This window comes from Thalassophryne amazonica, chromosome 6 (genome assembly GCF_902500255.1).
Source record: "Thalassophryne amazonica chromosome 6, fThaAma1.1, whole genome shotgun sequence".
Lineage (NCBI taxonomy): Eukaryota > Metazoa > Chordata > Actinopteri > Batrachoidiformes > Batrachoididae > Thalassophryne > Thalassophryne amazonica.
In genome coordinates this window covers 60,213,848-60,232,801 of record NC_047108.1, presented here as the reverse complement: position 1 = coordinate 60,232,801, position 18,954 = coordinate 60,213,848, and the positions used below count along the sequence as shown (strand labels likewise).

General features: G+C 41.2%; 1 protein-coding gene across 3 annotated transcripts in view; it reads left to right on the top strand.

Moving 5' to 3' along the window:
- Positions 1-17,522, top strand: part of atxn7l2b (ataxin 7-like 2b) — a 30,359-nt gene extending 12,837 nt beyond the window's left edge. For 2 of the 3 annotated variants that reach the window (XM_034172245.1, XM_034172247.1), the window contains 6 exons: positions 1,511-1,593; positions 3,709-3,920; positions 4,115-4,292; positions 7,322-7,443; positions 16,347-17,085; positions 17,250-17,522. In XM_034172245.1, coding sequence (XP_034028136.1) covers positions 1,511-1,593; positions 3,709-3,920; positions 4,115-4,292; positions 7,322-7,443; positions 16,347-17,082 — 1,331 coding nt within the window. In that variant the 3' untranslated portion in view covers positions 17,083-17,085; positions 17,250-17,522. The remainder of the gene's footprint in view (positions 1-1,510; positions 1,594-3,708; positions 3,921-4,114; positions 4,293-7,321; positions 7,444-16,346; positions 17,086-17,249) is intronic. The other variant, XM_034172246.1, reaches the window with a different exon arrangement.
- The last annotated feature ends 1,432 nt before the right edge of the window (positions 17,523-18,954 follow it).

The following is an 18,954-nucleotide window of genomic DNA, read 5'->3' as shown; positions in this document are numbered from 1 at the left end:
CTCCTCTTTCCAAATGTTGTAATACAAAAAATAAGCTACAATCGACTAAAACGTTTTTTTTTTCTCCCAAAATGACACGTCCTGCATTCTTTATGAATTACATTGATGCTGACGTGCAGCCGGCTGAGCTCAGCTCAGCGGTATGGAGTGACATTCGTGCCATTAATGTCTGAAAGGAAATACTTTTGACAAAAACTACAGATTTTGTTTATTTCTATTTAGAGGTCAAGGATCCACTATGTAGAGTTTATTTAAGTCCAGAGATCAAGGATCCAGTGACCATTTTCATATTTATTTACTTTAAGACTCAGTAAAATGTTGTTGACATAGAAAACCTGTAAAGCCTACTTTTTGTACACCGAAAATTCATAAGGGGTATTGATAAGGGAATCGATAAGGAATCGGATCAATAAGCGGAATCGATAATGGCATCAATATCGATAAAATCTTATCAGTACCCATCCCTACTTGTGATGATTGCAAGAGCACATAAATGTAATAAGACAAAAGTGACTGGAAGTTGGAGTTTTACACAAAGGCCGTGGCAGTCAGAGGCGTACCAATTTTTTTTTTTTTTAGGGTATTACGGGCACAGTGACAGGAGATGACTGAAACCCCTGTGCTGGGTGTGTGTGTTTTGTCATTTGTCCAGTAAAATAAAAAAAAAAAAACATGAAACGTGATGCCAACTGGTCTGGGACTCCAGGGAAACCAAGAATCAAAGCTCTGCCTATGTGCAGAAATGATTGCCATCTAAATTAATGGATAGCAATAATTTACATTGGCGTTACTAAAAAGAAAAAAAGTCTGGCCTGGCAGTGGTTCCTGCTGGGCTGGTGGCCTAACAGTCCTATAACACTATCGGGGGAAATACTGTGTTGAGTCAAGGTTTTAGTTTTTAGACTGTAGTCTTGACCATGTAACATGTATAGGTAGTCTGTGTGGTAACACGGTGAATTAGTGGTTAGCACTGTTACCTCACAACAAGAAGATCATGCGATCGATTCCCCCCTGTGGCCTTTCTGTGTGGAGTTTGCATGTTCTCCTCGTGTTTGCATGGGTTCCTTCTGGGTGCTCCAGCTTCTTCCCACATCCAAAGACATGCAGGTTAGGTGGATTGGACACTTTAAATTGTGTGTGGGTCTGAATGTGCTTGCTTGTCTATATATGACCCTGCGACAGACTGGCTTCCTGTCCAAGGTGTACCCTGCCCTCTGACTCAAGCCCTATGACTGCTGGGATAGGCTCCAGCTCCCCTGCGACCCGTAATTGGAGTAAGCAGTTGAAGATGAGTGAGTGAGATAGTCTGTATATAGCAATGTTTGTGGACAAAATAAAAATGCAATGTTATCTGTTTTGTCTTTCAGTAGTATGCAGTAGGCACAGACAAGCTTTCCAGGCCCTACTGCAAAAAATGGCACACTCACCCAAATTTTACGCAGCATTGATCTTCATTACTGTCTGTGTGCTGTTGTTGCTGATGGTTACTATGTTTTCTGTCTTTTCCTAGAGAAAGAATGTGACCTGAACAAACACAGTGGGGTTGTGGATCCAGAAAGGAAGAAGCAGTGCACCGGACAGCTCATATGCAATGTAAACTCTTGTTTGCCTTGTCATGTTTCTTTGAACTCCTGTACTTACCAATATCATTATATTCAGTACAAGCAGCAGTGGTCAGTAGATCTAGGCTTTGAAAATGAAGGGAAAAAAAAGAGTGTCATTTCAAACTATATGCAACTTCAAAACCACACATATGTTGAGAGAGCGAAGGAAGAAGTGTCTGGTTCACACATCCTTTTCATGTGGCTGTGTGGACTTGTTAGTGTGTTATTTGTGCTTTAGAACTTAACTGCTGTGAAACATTCACAAATAGTGTTTAAATTCTCTGATTTGGTACATTTCTGTGTAGAAATGGTATCTCTTGCTCACTGATGACCACACCATCTCCAATAACAATCCAGCTTCCACTAATCATCCAGAATTTTTTTTTTTTTTTTTTTTGATCTGGCATATCAAATTTCAGCAGTTGGAATGAATTTCCATCCATCCATCCATCTTCTTCCGCTTTATCCGGAGTTGGGTCGCGGGGGCAGCAGCTCAAGCAAAGCCGCCCAGAACTCCCGATCCACACACACCTCCCCCAGCTCCTCCGGGGGAACCCCAAGGCGTTCCCAAGCCAGCCGAGAGATGTAGTCCCTCCAGCGTGTCCTGGGTCTTCCCCGGGGCCTCCTCCCAGTGGGAGGTGCCCGGAACACCTCTCCAGCAAGGCGTCCAGGGGGCATCCAGAAAAGATGCCCGAGCCATCTCAACTGACTCCTTTCGACGTGGAGGAGCAGCGGCTCGACTCCGAGCTCCTCCCGGGTGACCGAGCTCCTCACCCTATCTCTAAGTGAGTGCCCAGCCACCCTGCGGAGGAAACTCATCTTGGCCGCTTGTACTCGCGACCTCGTTCTTTCGGTCATGAGCCGAATCTCATGACCATAGGTGAGGATTGGAACGCAGATCGATCGGTAAATCGAGAGCCTTGCCCCCCTACTCAGCTCTCTCTTCACCACGACGGTCCGATACAGCGACCGCATCACTGCAGACGCTGCACCGATCCGTCTATCGGTCTCACGCTCCACTGTCCCTCACTCATGAACAAGACCCCGAGATACTTAAACTCCTCCACTTGAGGCAAGGACACTCCACCGACCTGAAGAGGGCAAAGCACCTTTTTCCGGTTGAGAACCATGGCCTCGGATTTGGAGCTTCTGATTTTCATCCCGGACGCTTCACACTCGGCTGCAAACCGCCCCAGTGCACGCTGAAGGTCCTGATTTGACGAAGCCATGGAATGAATTTGGCTTATTTATATGCTTTTTTTTTAATTTTGTGAGTTATGATAACATATATTGTTTTTTGAGATACTGTCAGTGGTGGGCACAGTTCCGCTAATCCCCTAACCGCTAATTATCAAAGCTAACGTTTTCATTAGCGGATTAGCTTTTCAGTTAACTTTGAAAACCATCAGTGGACCAATTAGCTTCTGATAAATTGAGTTCAGATAACATTTATACCACTAACATATTTTTTGCGGGCATAGTGAATAAAGCTTAACATTTAAAAACATTTGTAAAGTCTGAAATCAGAGATTTTAGTGCCTACCTGTTACATGTTTTGTAGCAGACAGACAGCCATGAATGGTAGAGCTTTATCCTCTTCAGACAGAGGAGAGCTGACTACCAGAAAGAAAATGAAGAGGGGAAAAAAAGATAATTTATTTTCCACACCATACGGACGTCCTGGCGTATTAGTGGAGTCTTGCACAGGCAGACAGTTTTGACTTAGGTTTAAATTTTAAGCAAACTAATTCCGGACAAGTTATTGGAATTAACATCACGTCTGTCATTTTACAAAGTGAAAATATCAGCTATATGTTTTAGTTTTAAAGTAATGCACTAATTTTGAAGGTTTTAGCGTTTAGACATCTAACTGAATGACTGGCATCATCAGTTGTACAGCTTCATGATGAAGTGGTATAGAGGAGGATTTTCTTAAAAAAAGAAGACCTGAAAGTTCAGCTACAGTTTGCCAAAAGGTACATCTGAGATGCAAGCCTGAGATGTTTTGGTGTGTTATGCGTGTGTATAATGAATACTGGTTTTATCATTTAAGTGTACTGAAAAAGCTCCACCTTTTATGTTTTGTGCTCCTGTTATGAAACAGACTGAGCCCATCCACCAGCAGCAGAGTGCGCTGAGCAGGAGCAAGACTTTTGATCAGCTGGCAAGAGAACCGAGATCTTCGTCAGCCGGAGGAGAACAGGATCAACACTGCGTGAAACTAAAAATTGCTGAGCCATCCCTGGAAGCTTTTGAAAAGAAATCAGCAACTCCGTCCAGCAAATACAACATTCACAGCAACTGCAATATTCTCAGGTGTGAAATAAGAATTTTTAAGATTCCTTAGAAAGTTTTTCAGGAGTAACCATGCTGCTGTTTACTATGATAACTTAGGTCTCTTGCAGGTGCAGGTATTGTGACTACACAAAGACAAAGATAGAACCTGGTGTTAATGTTGTTGATCTGTTTTCTAATATAGTAGATTTTGTCTGGTTTTAACTCCAACATAGGTCCAGTGATCCAACAGAAAGCTTACCAGAGGACAATAACAGCCACACTGTAGAAATGGATGTACACCCTCCCTATCCCTTCAACCAGAGCCTGTTGTCGAGTGAGGAGAGTGAAGATGAGGAGGAGGAGGACTCAGCAGACCTGCCTGCCACACCTTGGCACCCCAAACCCCTTGGGGTGAGCACAGATACCTACAGAACCACAGCAGCCAGGACAACAGGATTTGTGCCATCAATTCAGATATACTTCTTTTTTTTGTTGTTGTTGCTTTAAAGCAGTGGTTCTCAAACTATGAGGTCAACATCAGCCCCTCTGGGGGTGCTGAGCCATTGTAGGAAGGGCCCAGACAACTGTTGCACTGTAAAATGCAAATAAGTTCAAATGAAGCAAAATCACATTGTCAAAAGTTAGGCACACAAAAAGGATGATGTTTAGCAGCTGAACTAAACAGATAAGATTTAATCCACGGAGATGACATTTCATGTATAAACACAGAATTTTTTTTTTTTTTTTTTTTTTTTTTTTTTTTTTGCACATAAGAAAAAACAAAGCAAATTCAATTGCGCAATTACTATTACTATTGCACAATTACTTCATTTATTTATTTTCTATGTCTGCTTATTCTAAGTCAGGGTCCTGGTGAGAGGTGGAGTACACCCTGGACAGGACACCAGTCCATCAGAGCCATACAAACACATTCACATGTGCACACACGCCTGCAGTCAATTTAGAGGCACCAATTTGCCTAGACTGCATGTCTTTGAAAGTGCGAGGAAGCTGGAGCACCCAGGAATCGATCCCAGGACCTCCTTTAAAAAAAATAAAATGGGCTGTTTTGTTGCCATTGTCCTTCATAATATGTACGAGGTCTATTAGATAAGTATCCGACCTTATTATTTTTTTCAAAAACCATATGGATTTGAATCACGTGTGATTATATCAGACATGCTTGAACCCTCGTGGGCATGCAAGAGTTTTTTTCACGCCTGTCGGTTACGTCATTCGCCTGTGGGCAGTCTTTGAGTGAGGAGTGGCCCACCCTCTCGTCGTTTTTTTCATTGTTTAGGAATGGCTCAGAGACTGCTGCTTTGTTTGATAAAAATTTTTTCAAAACTGTAAGGCACAACTGAGTGGACACCATTCGATAAATTCAGCTGGTTTTCGGTAAAAAATTTTAACGGCTGATGAGAGATTTTGGTCTGGTAGTGTCGCTTTAAGGACGGCCCACGGCGCCTGACGGCGATCTGCGCTCCGAGGTGGCAACGTCTCGCCGTTTCAAGTTGAAAACTTCCGCATTTCAGGCTCTGTTGACCCAGTAAGTCGTCAGAGAACAGAGAACTTTCAGAAGAAGTCGGCATGAGGAGTTTATTCGGACATTCCATTGTTAAGGGACATTTTGTAATGAAAGAACGTGCGGGCAGAGTCGCATGTCGGGCCAGACCCGACCGCGGGGGGTCGCGACAGGAAAAACACCTCTGTTGGAAACCTTAACGGGCAAGTTGGAACATGCCCAAGCTGTTAAACAATTTCTCAGTTACTCACTTGTTGAAAGCCATCAAAAGCCGCCTGAATTTTACAAATGGTTTTCAACACGGAGGTGTTTTTCCTGTTGCGGCGCACACAGATTCGCAGAGTCGTCACGGAAACGACTCGGCAAATTTGCGCGCACGTCTTTCATTAAAAAGTGTCCTTAAACAGTGGAATGTCCGCATAAAGTCTTCATGCCGGCCTCTTCTGAATCTTCTCTGTTCTCTCACGACGTCCTGGGTGAATTAAGCCTTAAATTAGGATGTTTTCAGGTCGAAACAGGCCGACGACGGCGCCTGGAAGCGCTGCGCGACGTCCCGCTCCGTGGGAAGTCCTTACAGCGACAGAAACACCCCATAATCTCTCATCAGCCGTTAAACTTTTCACCGAAAACCAGCTAAATTTCTCGAATAGTGTCCACTCGGATATTCCTCACAGGTCCAGAAAAAATTTTGATAAAGCAACGTGCGCCGTCTCGAGCAGCGTGTGAAACAAAGGAATTCAGCCGAGAGGGCTGGACCACATCTCACTCAAGGCCTGCCCACAGGGAAATGACGTCACTGACACGCGTGAAAAAACTCACGCATGCGCACGAGGGTTCAAGCATGATTGGTGTAATCGCACGTCATTCAAATCCATATAGTTAAAAAATAAAAAATAAAAGTGTCGGTTTCTTATCTAATAGACCTCGTATATGTCACGGACATGACAAGCGAAGCGCTTCAGCATCTCTCTGTCATTTATGTCCTTATGAGTAAATGCTTCGGTGGAGCATGGCTAAAACCTTTCAGCCCTTTTAACCACCTGCCACTTTAAGCATTTTTTAAATGTAGATGTAAATTAATATTCAAAGTTTTCAGCTAGTTGACAGTAGGGCTGTAGAGTATGGCCAAATTATCATATCTTAATATTGTCATATCAATATGATATACGATATGACTGATTTCACACAAAGTGCAGCAACAGTGAAAATTAAACATTCTTAAAATGGTAATAATACCACACTCATTTTGCATTCATCATAAGGTTAGGATACAGTGCCCTCCAAAAGTATTGGAACACGTGGTATTTCACACATTATATGTTTGTTGTCGCTGACATTAAAGAGCAAAGGTCTTCAGTATCTGTGTTTATATATCATCAAACAATAATTCAAAATTGAATAATTCTTGCAGAACCTACCATCGATTTGTGGCTTTTGACGAAAATGTTGTCCAGTTTGCGGCTGCGTCGTCTATCATGAGCAGATTTTTTTGTGCCATTTGCGGTTTGTGGATTTGTCTACCATCAGTTTGTGGCTTTTTACTGCTTTTTATGACAATGTTGTCCAGCTTGTCGCTTTTTCCCCTATGGGCAGATTTTTTTTTTGTGCCATTTCCGGATTGTTTTGTGTCATTTCCGGTTTGTGCCTTCATCTGCCATAAGAGCGAGCTTCGCGCTGCTGTGCAGCGCTTCGCTTGTATTAATAGTGTTTGATAAATACCAAGTTGTTAGTTTGGAAATTAATTTTTGGCTTTAAAGGGAAAGGAGGGGTTGGAGCTTTGGATAAAGAGAGTTTAAGAACCACTGCTTTAAGGGTAAAAGTTGACTTTTATACATGTGCATAATGAATCGATCATGACACATGAACCTAACAGCAGACAACTCCATTTCTATGCATTGTCCTCTGTCTTGTTTAGCTGTGTACTTTTGGATGTCGCTTATTGGGCTGTAGCATCTTCACCTTTGACCGGCGTTTGCACCACCTACGGGTTGCCCTAAGTGCCATGGTGGAGAACCACATTAGCACCCACGTGTGGAAGTGAGTATTTGTGCCTCTTCCAAACCACATATCTCACACATTTAATGTTTGTAAGAAGAACAAATTGGTTGCTCACTGAGATGACACACGTCAATCAATGACAGGATTTATCCCGAAAAACCTGCATTCTAATTTACAAACTAGGGTGGTTCAAAAAATAAAAGTTGGAAATTCATTACTCTCACCCCTTCATTTTATGATGCTTTGGGAAAAAAGAAAGCCTGCCAAATATTTTTGTCATACATTAATATTTAGAGGTAGCACATCATAGCTGAAGGTTGTAAATATATCAGTTATCGCTGCCCGAGTGCCCGTGCAATAGGTTATCCATTATCCAGTATCTAATCACATCACTTATAAAGAGGATAGAAGTTAACCACCTGAGTGTAACTAAAGTATAATTTTATATTCAATTTAAAACTATACCTGGGTTTAAATATTTCTCACAAACAACATACTTTCAAAAATGTTATTTTAGGCTACAAGCTGAAAATTTTGCTTCAATTCACAGCTTCTTTTCTTTCAGATCTTTGGTGATGGTGAATCTAACATGAGATAAATGTAAAAAGAGACACTTGCTGACTTAACATGCTTAACCATTAACTGGAAACTTCAGTAAAACATGTCAGCTACTAGAAGTAGAACATTTGTATACCTTATTGGTTCCACCGACTGAAATAAAGGGAAACAAATTGCCCTCAAATGGGCAAATACTCAAGGTATTTTTCTTCAAACACACTGATTTGAAGAAAACTGTCCATGATGCTGCTGTGACCTCTATAGACATGGCAATTCCTTTTTGGGAGAGAGCTAGAATCCCACTGAGGGCAAAGCAGCATCTGATCACAAAGTTAGAAAAGGTGTTCGGAAAATGGACAACATTGAATAAGACCAAGAATCGCAATACAGACAAGCAGAAGAAAAATTAAACAGTGTTTTGTGAATCTTTGGAGGACTTGTTTGACATGGCACATCAGGATGTCCTAACAATGATAAAGTTTGAAGATGACAGACAGTTCCTACTTGCTCAGTGAGAGAAAGGTAGAAGGGGATGCATGGCAGGCATAGATAAAATACAAACTGCCAAAGAACAAAGAGCAGAAAAAAGGAAAGTTGCAGAAGCAAAATACAAAGAGAAACTGGAGGAGCCTGGACCATCTAATGTCTCACTACCTGACACTGTCTCCAGCCAGAGTGAAGAGAACACAGAAAGTCCAGATGAAGAATTTGTTATGCCAGTGCCACAAAAAGCCAGTAAAATTAAAGCTGTTGTAACACCAGGACTTGCAGCAGCATTGGATAGGACCAAAACAACAGACAGAAGTGCCACCTATATTCTGACTGAAACGGCAGCAAGTCTTGGTCATGATGCAAGCAACTTAAATATCATTATCATGTAAAGGATGTTCTCTTATGTTACACAGCTGTATAATTGGTTCTTGTGCTGATTCATACATTTTTGAATATTAAGTACTGCAAGGCATAAAGAATATTATTGTTTGGAGCTAGATCAAAATATATGTGGAAATATATAAAGCATAGACTTATTTAAATTTATCAATAATGAAACAGTATTTCATCAATAAAATGAAAATGCAATGTTTGATTGTTACAAAATCTTTGCTACCCCAGTATGTAGGTATTGTAGGAGCATGATACATGTACGAGAAGAACTGTATCTCACAATTCATGTTTTAGTGTTAACTATTTTATGGGATATGAAAAGATTTGATTTTCCAGTGTATTGCCATAATTTCTGTCCCGACATATCAATATTAAACAGACAGAAATAATTTTGAAATATCTGGAAATGACCATACTATATGACAAAGTTATTGCCAGCAAAATCTTTAAGGGCTGTGTGCTACCAGTAAAAATTAGAGTTTTATGAAATTGTACATGATGTGTTTTTATGTTAGGTACAACAAATTTAGAGGGTGAGACTTGATGTTTTTTGAAAAAAAAATTTTGACCATTTTTATGGACCACCCTATTACAAACGTATACACTTATAAAGGGAACTTTGTCTATAGGTATTTCCTGCAGGGATTATGAAGTCACCATAACTTATCAAATGTATTTTAAGCATTTATAGTATAACATAAGCAAGGTTGGGTAGGATTACTTTGAAAGAATACATGTGGATTACATGTATGTATGTACATACATTTGAATTACTTGTAATCTGATTATAGTTGGGAGCAGGATTGCCTACCATTGCTGCAGTTCTTGAATATGTCCATCCATCCATCCGTTTTCTTCCGCTTTATCCGGAGTCGGGTCGCGGGGGCAGCAGCTCAAGCAAAGCCGCCCAGACCTCCCGATCCACACACACCTCCTCCGGGGAAACCCCAAGGCGTTCCCAAGCCAGCCGAGAGATGTAGTCCCTCCAGTGTGTCCTGGGTCTTCCCCTGGGCCTCCTCCCAGTGGGACGTGCCCGGAACACCTCTCCAGCGAGGCGTCCAGGGGGCATCCGGAAAAGATGCCCGAGCCACCTCAACTGACTCCTTTCAACGTGGAGGAGCAGCGGCTCGACTCCGAGCTCCTCCCCAGTGACCCGAGCTCCTCACCCTATCTCTAAGGGAGTGCCCAGCCACCCTGCGGAGGAAACTCATCTCGGCCGCTTGTACTCGCGATCTCGTTCTTTCGGTCATGAGCCAAATCTCATGACCATAGGTGAGGATCGGAACGTAGATCAATCGGTAAATCGAGAGCTTTGCCCCCCTACTCGGGGGGGCAAAGCTCCCCTGAGCTTGAATATGTGTGTGTTTAATTGACTGTCGGGATCAGAATGCACAGCCTTTTGAGTGGCGATCATGTGTCTGCCACAAGAGGGAGAGCGCAAGAGCAGTACTAGGTAGTGTAAGTTTGTGGAGCATAGTATAAACCACAAGCTAAGAGGGGAACATTGCCGGGAGGAGACATGTTGGTAAAACTGTATGAAGCTTAGACAACACATTTTATTAGCATCATTAGTTATGCAGCGCGCCTCCCAGCACACTCTTCATTTGTCAATGTGTTTGATGAAATGGTTTGTCGACGTTATTGTAGAACAAATGGTCACATATAAAGTAGTTTTCTGTAAATGCTCTTGTAGGGCCATTCTGTCTTTGCTGTATTCACATTCTCATTGTGAAACATTCAACCATATCATCTGAGAATATTTGAATTCTTTGTATCTGTAAGGCTCTCAGTCCTTGGTAGTCAGTGTGTTCCTGTGGATTCAGATTAGGGAGTGAGGAAGAAGTGTTCACTCTTCAGGTCACTTGTTCTCAGAAAAATGAACATCTTCTTCCTGTGTCATCATTTGTTCTTTCTCTATAATGTTTGCTAAGGTGGAAGAGTTAAATAGGAGTTTGAATCAGTGTGTTGTCAGACTTGTAATTGCTGCTCCTTCAAAGGTGCATTAATTCACATTTTACCCATTAATATAGCAGCCAACAACCAGTTTCTAACTATAGATTTAGTGCTTAATGGCATCATGTGCAGAGAATGAAGCAGCAAACCCTGTGAGTTTTTCTGTCACTCTATTTCAATTCTTTGTCTGACCATGCCTACATGGGCAGACAGAGAATTTAAATTGATTTTCCTGTGTGCACATTTAGTGCATGTGTCCATCCCTGTGAAAGCACGGCCCCTTGCCACGTTTATGAAGAGACAGTAGTATGTGCTACTTGCTGCATAGCCCTTGAATATTTTCAAAGTGGTGGATGGCAGCTACATAAATTTCTCCAGAATCCACATTCAGAGACTGAAAATGCCTCTGACCAAGAAAGCGGTCACAGTAGAATTCACATACACTGGTGCTCGAAAGTTTGTGAACCCTTGAGCTGTTACACATCTGAATTTTGTTATGACAACAGATTATAAAAACATAATTCAGGCTTCTTTATATTAAAATTTCTAAAATGATGCCCTTTATGCTCACAATGAAAACTAATCTCTGCAACATGGCATTGATAAAATAAAACATAATGTGCAAAAGTATACAGACTCTTAATTAATATGCAACCATATCATGACTTTTGCAGTCATTTTTCTTAAGACAAGCCAGGGAAAGGATACATGAACATTTTCAAGTCAGTATCAGGCTTGGTGTTGACATCTGGCGGAACACAAATGCAGAACACAAACTCACAGCTCTGTAGGCTTAACTCTTTTACTGGGTCGGTTAGCTGGGGTCGGTACACGGTAAGACAGTCAGACAAGGGCAAAAGTATAAAAATCATCAGGCTAGAGGCGTGGTCGTCAAAAACACAATGAGGCAAAATGAAGCAAGGTAAAGATACAAGAAAGGGCTGGAAGGAAGACTCAAGGCACATCGATCTGGCGAAGGACCAACATCACACAAAAATAAGACAAACGTACAATAAAACAGAGCACAAACCAAAACTTGACAGTCACTGAATATGTCCTGAACTTCATTTACATGGATCTTTTAGCCATACAACCAGCAAAGTACTGTATGGTAAAACTGCCTGGAGGAGGCCGTTCTTAAAAACCAAGCATGCATAGACACTAGTGAGGAAGGCCACCAACACACCCATGGAAAATCGGTAGGAGTCAGCTTCTGTGGTAGTGATTGGAGAAACTGTGATGCAACTTTTATTTGTTGCATCACCTCACATGTTCATAGTCAAGTGGAGCAGGGAAGGATTTTCATACAACAGAACAGATTTTATTATTTTTTAATTGTATTTTATTTTTAAAGGAAAGCCTCCTCTGTGCCAGTCCACCATGAATCTGCATAAATGCTGCCGATATGACACAGATTTACCAGACAGAACCATATTGGTTGTATTTCTTAAAGATTGATGTAAATGAAGTTCAGGACATACTCAATTTGGAAATACTCATGTAACCATGCCTTGATTTGTCTAAAGAAAACTGGCTGTAAAAGTGATTGTGTCACACCTAAGGGTGTGTATACGGTGCATCTCGAAAGTATTCACAGCGCTTTACTTTTTCCACATTTTGTTATTTTGCAGCCTTATTCCAAAATGGATGAAATTCATTTTTTTCCCCTCAAAATTCTACAACCCAAATTCCAATAAAGTTGGGACGTTGTGAAAAATGTAAATAAAAACAGAATACAATGATTTGCAAATCCTCTTCAACCTAGATTCAATTGAATACAGCACAAAAGACAAGATATTTAATGTTCAAAATGATAGACTTTATTGTTTTTGTGCAAATATTTGCTCATTTTTAAATGGATGCCTGCAACACGTTTCAAAAAAGCTGGGACAGTGGAATGTTTACCACTGTGTTACATCACCTTTCCTTCCTTTATCCTTTACACAATGATGTCAATTTTTAATGCAGTGCCGCCTGGAGGGATCGAAGGTCACGGGCATTCAGTGTTGGCATTCAGTTTTAAGGTCCCACAGTTGACAGTGCATGTCAAAGCACAAACCAAGCATGAAGTCAAAGGAATTGTCTGTAGACCTCTGAGACAGGATTGCCTCGAGGCACAAATCTGGAGAAGGGTACAGAAACATTTCTACTGTTTGGAGGTCCCATTGAACACAGTGGCCTCCATCATCTGTAAATGGAAGAAGTTCAGATCCACCACGACTCTTCCTAGCGCTGGCTGTCCATCTAAACTGAACAATTGGTTCAAAATCACCCCTGCTGATGCACCATGTCATGTGGAGTTGCATCAGGACAGGCATCCAGTGTAAAACCTATGCCAATTCATAATGCACATCTATGTCTGATCTGCTTTGGCGACCCCAAGGGAAAAGGGAGAAGCCGAAAGAACTTATTTACTGATGTCATAACAAAATTCTGGCATGTAAAAGCTCAAGGGTTCACAAACCTTTGAGCACCACTGTACATGTGGCTTTTCCCACATAGAGATATTAGACCTGTTAAAAAAAATTCCAACTGCTGTCCTGTTCACTTGATCCAGAGGAGTCCCACAAAAAGAGCTGTTAGTCCTTTGAAAAGGACCCAACTGTCATTCCTTCTGCACAATACAGAGTAGGAGGGGGCATAGGGAACTTTGAAGGGGAGTGGCCAAGGAGGTAAGCTTTGTATACAACCTGAAATGTGTTGCACAACATCTGGTCATAAAAATAATTCATAGCAGCTTAAACAATTAGCGTGTTATACACCTGCCAGTGTGTTGATCATTCTGGATATGTTCTGGTCTGCTGCATTTTAAATCAGACAATTTCATACCAGATCCCATGAACATTGAGTGCCTTTCAGACCTGAGCCTGTATCCACAAAGCAGCCTGAGGCTGAAAATAGCTCCTAGTGACGTTATTCCAAGAAAAATCTTTGAATTCCTTGAATTCTTAGACATTTCTTAGAATTTCCCTTGGAAAGATGAAAGTTGTCTGCAAAGTCCCTTAGGCCTTAAGACAGCTCCTAAGGTGCCAAACTGGTAAGAGGGGGAAGGAGGACTTTTAAGAAGCCTAAGAGTGTCTTAAGCAGGGGAGATGGCAGAAAAGACAGAGGAAGCAGAGATATTCTCCGTATGTAGGGTGACAGTGAGTCAGTAACACTCTACCTGCTTGATCTACATAATTATTTTATGTTAATTTGCTGTCTTAATGTATTTATAAATTGTTTAGGTTCTTGTTATACACACTGTTAATATTACCATTATTTTTTATTATTATCTGCAGTGGTGGGCACAGTTCCACTAATCCGCTAATTATTGAAGCTAATGTTTTCATTATTGGATTAGCTTTTCACATGACTTTGAAAACCGTCATCCGACCAATTATCTTCCGATAAATTTTGGTCTGATAATTTTTAGATCACTAACATGTTTTTGCAGGTCTTGTGAATAAAGCTTTAACAGTCAAAAACATTTAAGTCTGACATCAAAGATTTTAGAGCTTATCTGTTAAATATTTTGTACCAGGAGAAACTGCTCTATCCTCTGCAGTCAGAGGAGAACTGGTCACAAGATAATTGCTCTTGACACCATACTAACTCAATAGCAATATCGCCCAAGTCATCCAGAGGCATACAGTTTTAACTTATGGTTAAAATTTTAACCAAACTAATTTCAGACATGTTATTTAAATTAAATCTCTTCTGAAGTTTTATAAAGTGAAAATATCAGCTATATGTTTTAGTTTTAAACTATTGCACTAATTTTGAAGGTTTTAGTGTGGACATGCCTCAACAGTGCAAGTGCATTATGGGTAGAAGTTCACGACAGGAGAAATGCATTTGAGATGCTCTGATCAGGCTCCATACGGACAACAGCATTAAACTCTTTGTATATTGTGCCTAAAACTCTAGTGAATATATTCTCTGGTTTTATAGATGTTGTTATTGTGCTTGTTTTATGTAAAAATGCCAGATTATTTGGAATATTTGTTTTGGCAAGTTTTCATGGTCTCTACTGCCATCTACTGGCCAGTAGTGTTCGTGGCAGTATTCGCTTAAAGTTCTGAGTGTCTGGGCGCCAGTAGATGGCAGTGTTCTATGTCAAGTGTCAAGTTGTGATTCGACGTCTGGTATAACCGGGGTCAAAATCCTGTTAAGGAATAATGGCTTGTTTTGTGTGTGTGTGTGTGTGTGTGTGTGTGTGTGTGTGTGTGTGTGTGTGTGTGTGTGTGTGTGTGTGTGTGTGTGTGTGTGTGCGTGTGTATAGAGTTGAGCTTAGCTCCTCTCAGCTGCTTCACTGCTGCAAGATATGTAATAAACAGGTGATTCCAGCAGTGGGGAGGGTGCACAAAGACAGAAGTGCTGCCTCATCGTTTGGGTTTGTGGTTGCCTTTGACGCTACCAGAAGCGATCGTGTTAAAACTCAAAATCAGCTTGTTGGTAGTTGCAAGTGTACTGGAGACAATACTGAAAGTTATTGGTTATCGGTTAGCTTCCGATAAATTTTTGTGTGGTTTATTGGTTTAGCTTTTTCTTGGGATATTTCACACTCATATGTAACAATATATTTTTAGCTCAATAAAAGATAATATTATGATGATACTGAATGGGGGGAAAAAAAGCACAAAAGAGTAATGCATATTTAAGCACATTTAGGATATATTCCTTCACTTTATAAAAGATAACTTTTCAGTTAGCTGATTATCTGTTATCGAAGCTAACTTTTTGGTTAGCTGTGCCCACCACTGATTATTTGTATTATTAATATTGTTATTTTCTTTTTATTATTACATCTGTTATTTTATTTTAAATGGACCACAATGGAAATGTGTTTTTACTTTCTTGTGTCATGCATGTATTTTTAATGTATTTACAATTATATTATGTATTCAACTAAATAAACTTGTGCACGCTTTTAATATATCGATCATCACCATGTGAATGAGATATGTTCAAACGTGTTATCCACACAATTATACGTCTTGATCAAGTTCAGGTTATATGATCGGTTGATTTCACTGTCCATTTGTGACTGGGAGGGCAGAGCACATTTGTTTTTTTAATTTTTCCTCCCCTTTCTGTGACAACCAATCACAGTTCTTAGAGGACTATGTCATACTTAGCAACGCGGTCAGCCCCGCCTCCTCACAAAGATAAGAGTTTCTGTCTCCTCCTTGCTCAGAGTTGCTCTCAGATACCTGCTGGCTCACTCTTAGTCTAAGATTCCTTCCCAGGAAATTTTAGGCTAAGTTGGGAGCTCTTTGAGAGGACTTTGAGTTGCTTCATGGATACAGGTCCTGATCTCTCATTTTACAAATTATGTCATCTATGTCTGAGTTCAGAGTTGAGCTGTGTAGGTCAGCTTTTGGTCAGTTCTAGACTTTCGGACAAATGAAGACCTCTATTTAAAGGTTTATATGTAAGAAAATATGGGACAAAATAAGGTTGCAGGTGATGTGCCAGAACCACATCATAGTATATGAAAATATGTCAGAGATGTTCTGCTTTCAGTTTAGTGTTATGATCTAATCAGCTACTTTTTTGTATAGGAAATTGCCCCAGGTATCAACAAATCTCAGGTCACATCATGTCACACCTGCTGCGGGATCACCTGTTCGGACCGGGGCCAGAATTTCCCAGCCCACTGGCTCCCTCAGCCTCGAGTCGACCCCGCTGGAACAGTTTGAGCCCACGAACAGTCAGCACAAATCACACAGTACGAAAGTTCTTCCCCCAACCAGCTATGCTAGCTTTGGGCGACTGAGCAAGATGCATGTGAAGGAGATGGAGCTAACGCGAGATTCAAGGGCAAAGAAAGCTACTAGGTTGTTCCCCAGTGATGAGGACTGTGTCTCCAGATACGCTGGGGATCGCACACTCCATGCGAAGGACCAGCCACACCTACCGTCTCCCCAGACACCAGTCAATGGTGCCTTCTCATCAGGAAAGAAGCCACTACAGCCCACAGACAGAGACTCAGCCTCATCTTTGTACAGTCTGGAGAAATGTTCTCCTTTACCGGCACATCACCATCTGGCCCACAGTTCCCCACAGAGCAAAGGCAGATCCTCGGGAATTCAGCGTAAAGCAGTGGGCTGTGACAGCAGGGATCTTCTCCAGAAACGCAAGAGCAGCAGTGAGTCATTGCTCCATCACACCTCACCATCCAGGACATCCAAGGTCCAGCGGTCCTCCTCTCCTCCTCGTTCTATCCGCCCCTCCTGGAAGGGAGTGGGCATCAGGGAAGTACTGGCTTGCAGCCTGGAGAAGAGTTCAGATCCCTGAAGGGTGAGTAGACGTGTGCATCGACTGCTCGCCGTACGTAACGCACACTTAAAAAAAAGAGAAGAAAAACCCCATTGTAAATACTTCTATAAGCACTGAGTTTATCTTTAAAGTGTTATTTTGTCAGCAGTGAATACATGTGTGACACTGGTTGTCTCTTCTTTTCGCAGCCAAGAGTCCAGCCTTAAAACTACCGCTTGGAGGAGAAACCTGCTGCAGGTCACAGCTGCTACCAGCACACAGTTTTTGAATGTGTGGTGTACAAGGGGAGGGAATAAGTCATGCTTTTTCCCCCTGTACATTTGCAAGTGTGTATGTATTATTGTAAGATGTTTATTATATATTTTTTCTATGTGACAAAATTAGAAATACCTCAGTCCACTCGTCATGCTGCTGAAATTAAAGGTCACGTTTTACCAAAAGCAGTTAACATTTTTGGACTCCTCCTGGTGCTGTGTCATCTTTATTTTTGCTGTTTCACGTTGGTCAGTTTAGTTTAAATGCCGATACTCGAAAGAAGAATTTCTGTTGCAGAGGATTGTGTTAGGAACTAAAAAGATATTCAGACAGCATGTATCTTTCTCAGGGTAATATCTTTATTTGTATAGCACATTAAGATTATACATTTCAACGTGCAGCTGTATATCACACAAACCATAAGTTTACAAATTTACAATTAAAAACAAAATGACAATAAACACACATTATAAAACAATAAAACTTAAAATGTACCACACACATATACAACCGCAGATCCTCATTGATTGATGATACTGAATCCTTTCCCATGAGTAATGTAACCAATCAAAATGACAGATGACAGTGTTGCATTCGATTCCTCTAATTGTAAGTTGAACCCCGGTCACACGGCACTAATGAAGGACACCAATGCCAAAATGAAACAAGAAATCTGGACTTATGTTGACTTTCAGAGACATCGTTTAATCGTCATCCAGCTTCATTCCTACAGCTGGTGCGTCGTCAGAATTTTGAAACTGTTGAAAAATGTGAGCGAATCGCAACAACAACGTCAGTTCATCCGTATTCCATATTGCTTTCTCTCTTGACGGTTGCACAGTTCCCGTACCATCAGCGTTCTGTTTGATTGTCGTCCAACTTCGTCTAACCTCCCAAGTCCGACGTCTTGCACGAACATTGAGGATATCTGAACGCATCAATAACTAAAGATCTGACAAGCTAAACGTGACTTGTCTATGTGTGGGATGAAAAGCAAGGCTGTCATACAGAAACAATGGTGGCAAAAACATTGTATCAGCTACTTTAACTATTAACACACGTTCGCATGCTGTATGTGGCTAGAGAGGCTGTACACACACACAAACGGCTGTGCGCGCACATTTTTGTGAAGACAAACCTGTTGTCAAGACAACTGTCACACCTTTTTTCAAGTCCAGACTTAAGACGCAGTTATTTTCCCTTTCATATGGCTAGCATACTGGTACAGTTTTGTTTTACGCTTTTTACTCTTTTAATTCATTTATTAGTAATTGGAGCGTGCCGCGGCCTCAACTTTACCTAAATTCTGGGTCTTTTATTGAAGTTTAGGGCTAGTGGCTGGCGATCACCTTAGTATTTCTGTTTTTCTTGTTGTTTAATGCTGACAAATTATACAATATTTTTTGTATTTCTGATGCCTGATTGTTTTTTCTCTCTGTTTAAGGTGCAGCTCCATCCAGAGATGGGAGTTGTATTCGTGTTGGCGATCCTCCTGTCCTGTACGCCAATAGCATTTCTTGTATATTCGTCCGTGAATTGTTCTGTGAATTGTTCTGTAATTTATGTCTGTAGCATAGCCCAAGCAGAGGGTCACCCCTTTGAGTTTGGTCTGCTTGAGGTTTCTTCCTCAGAGGG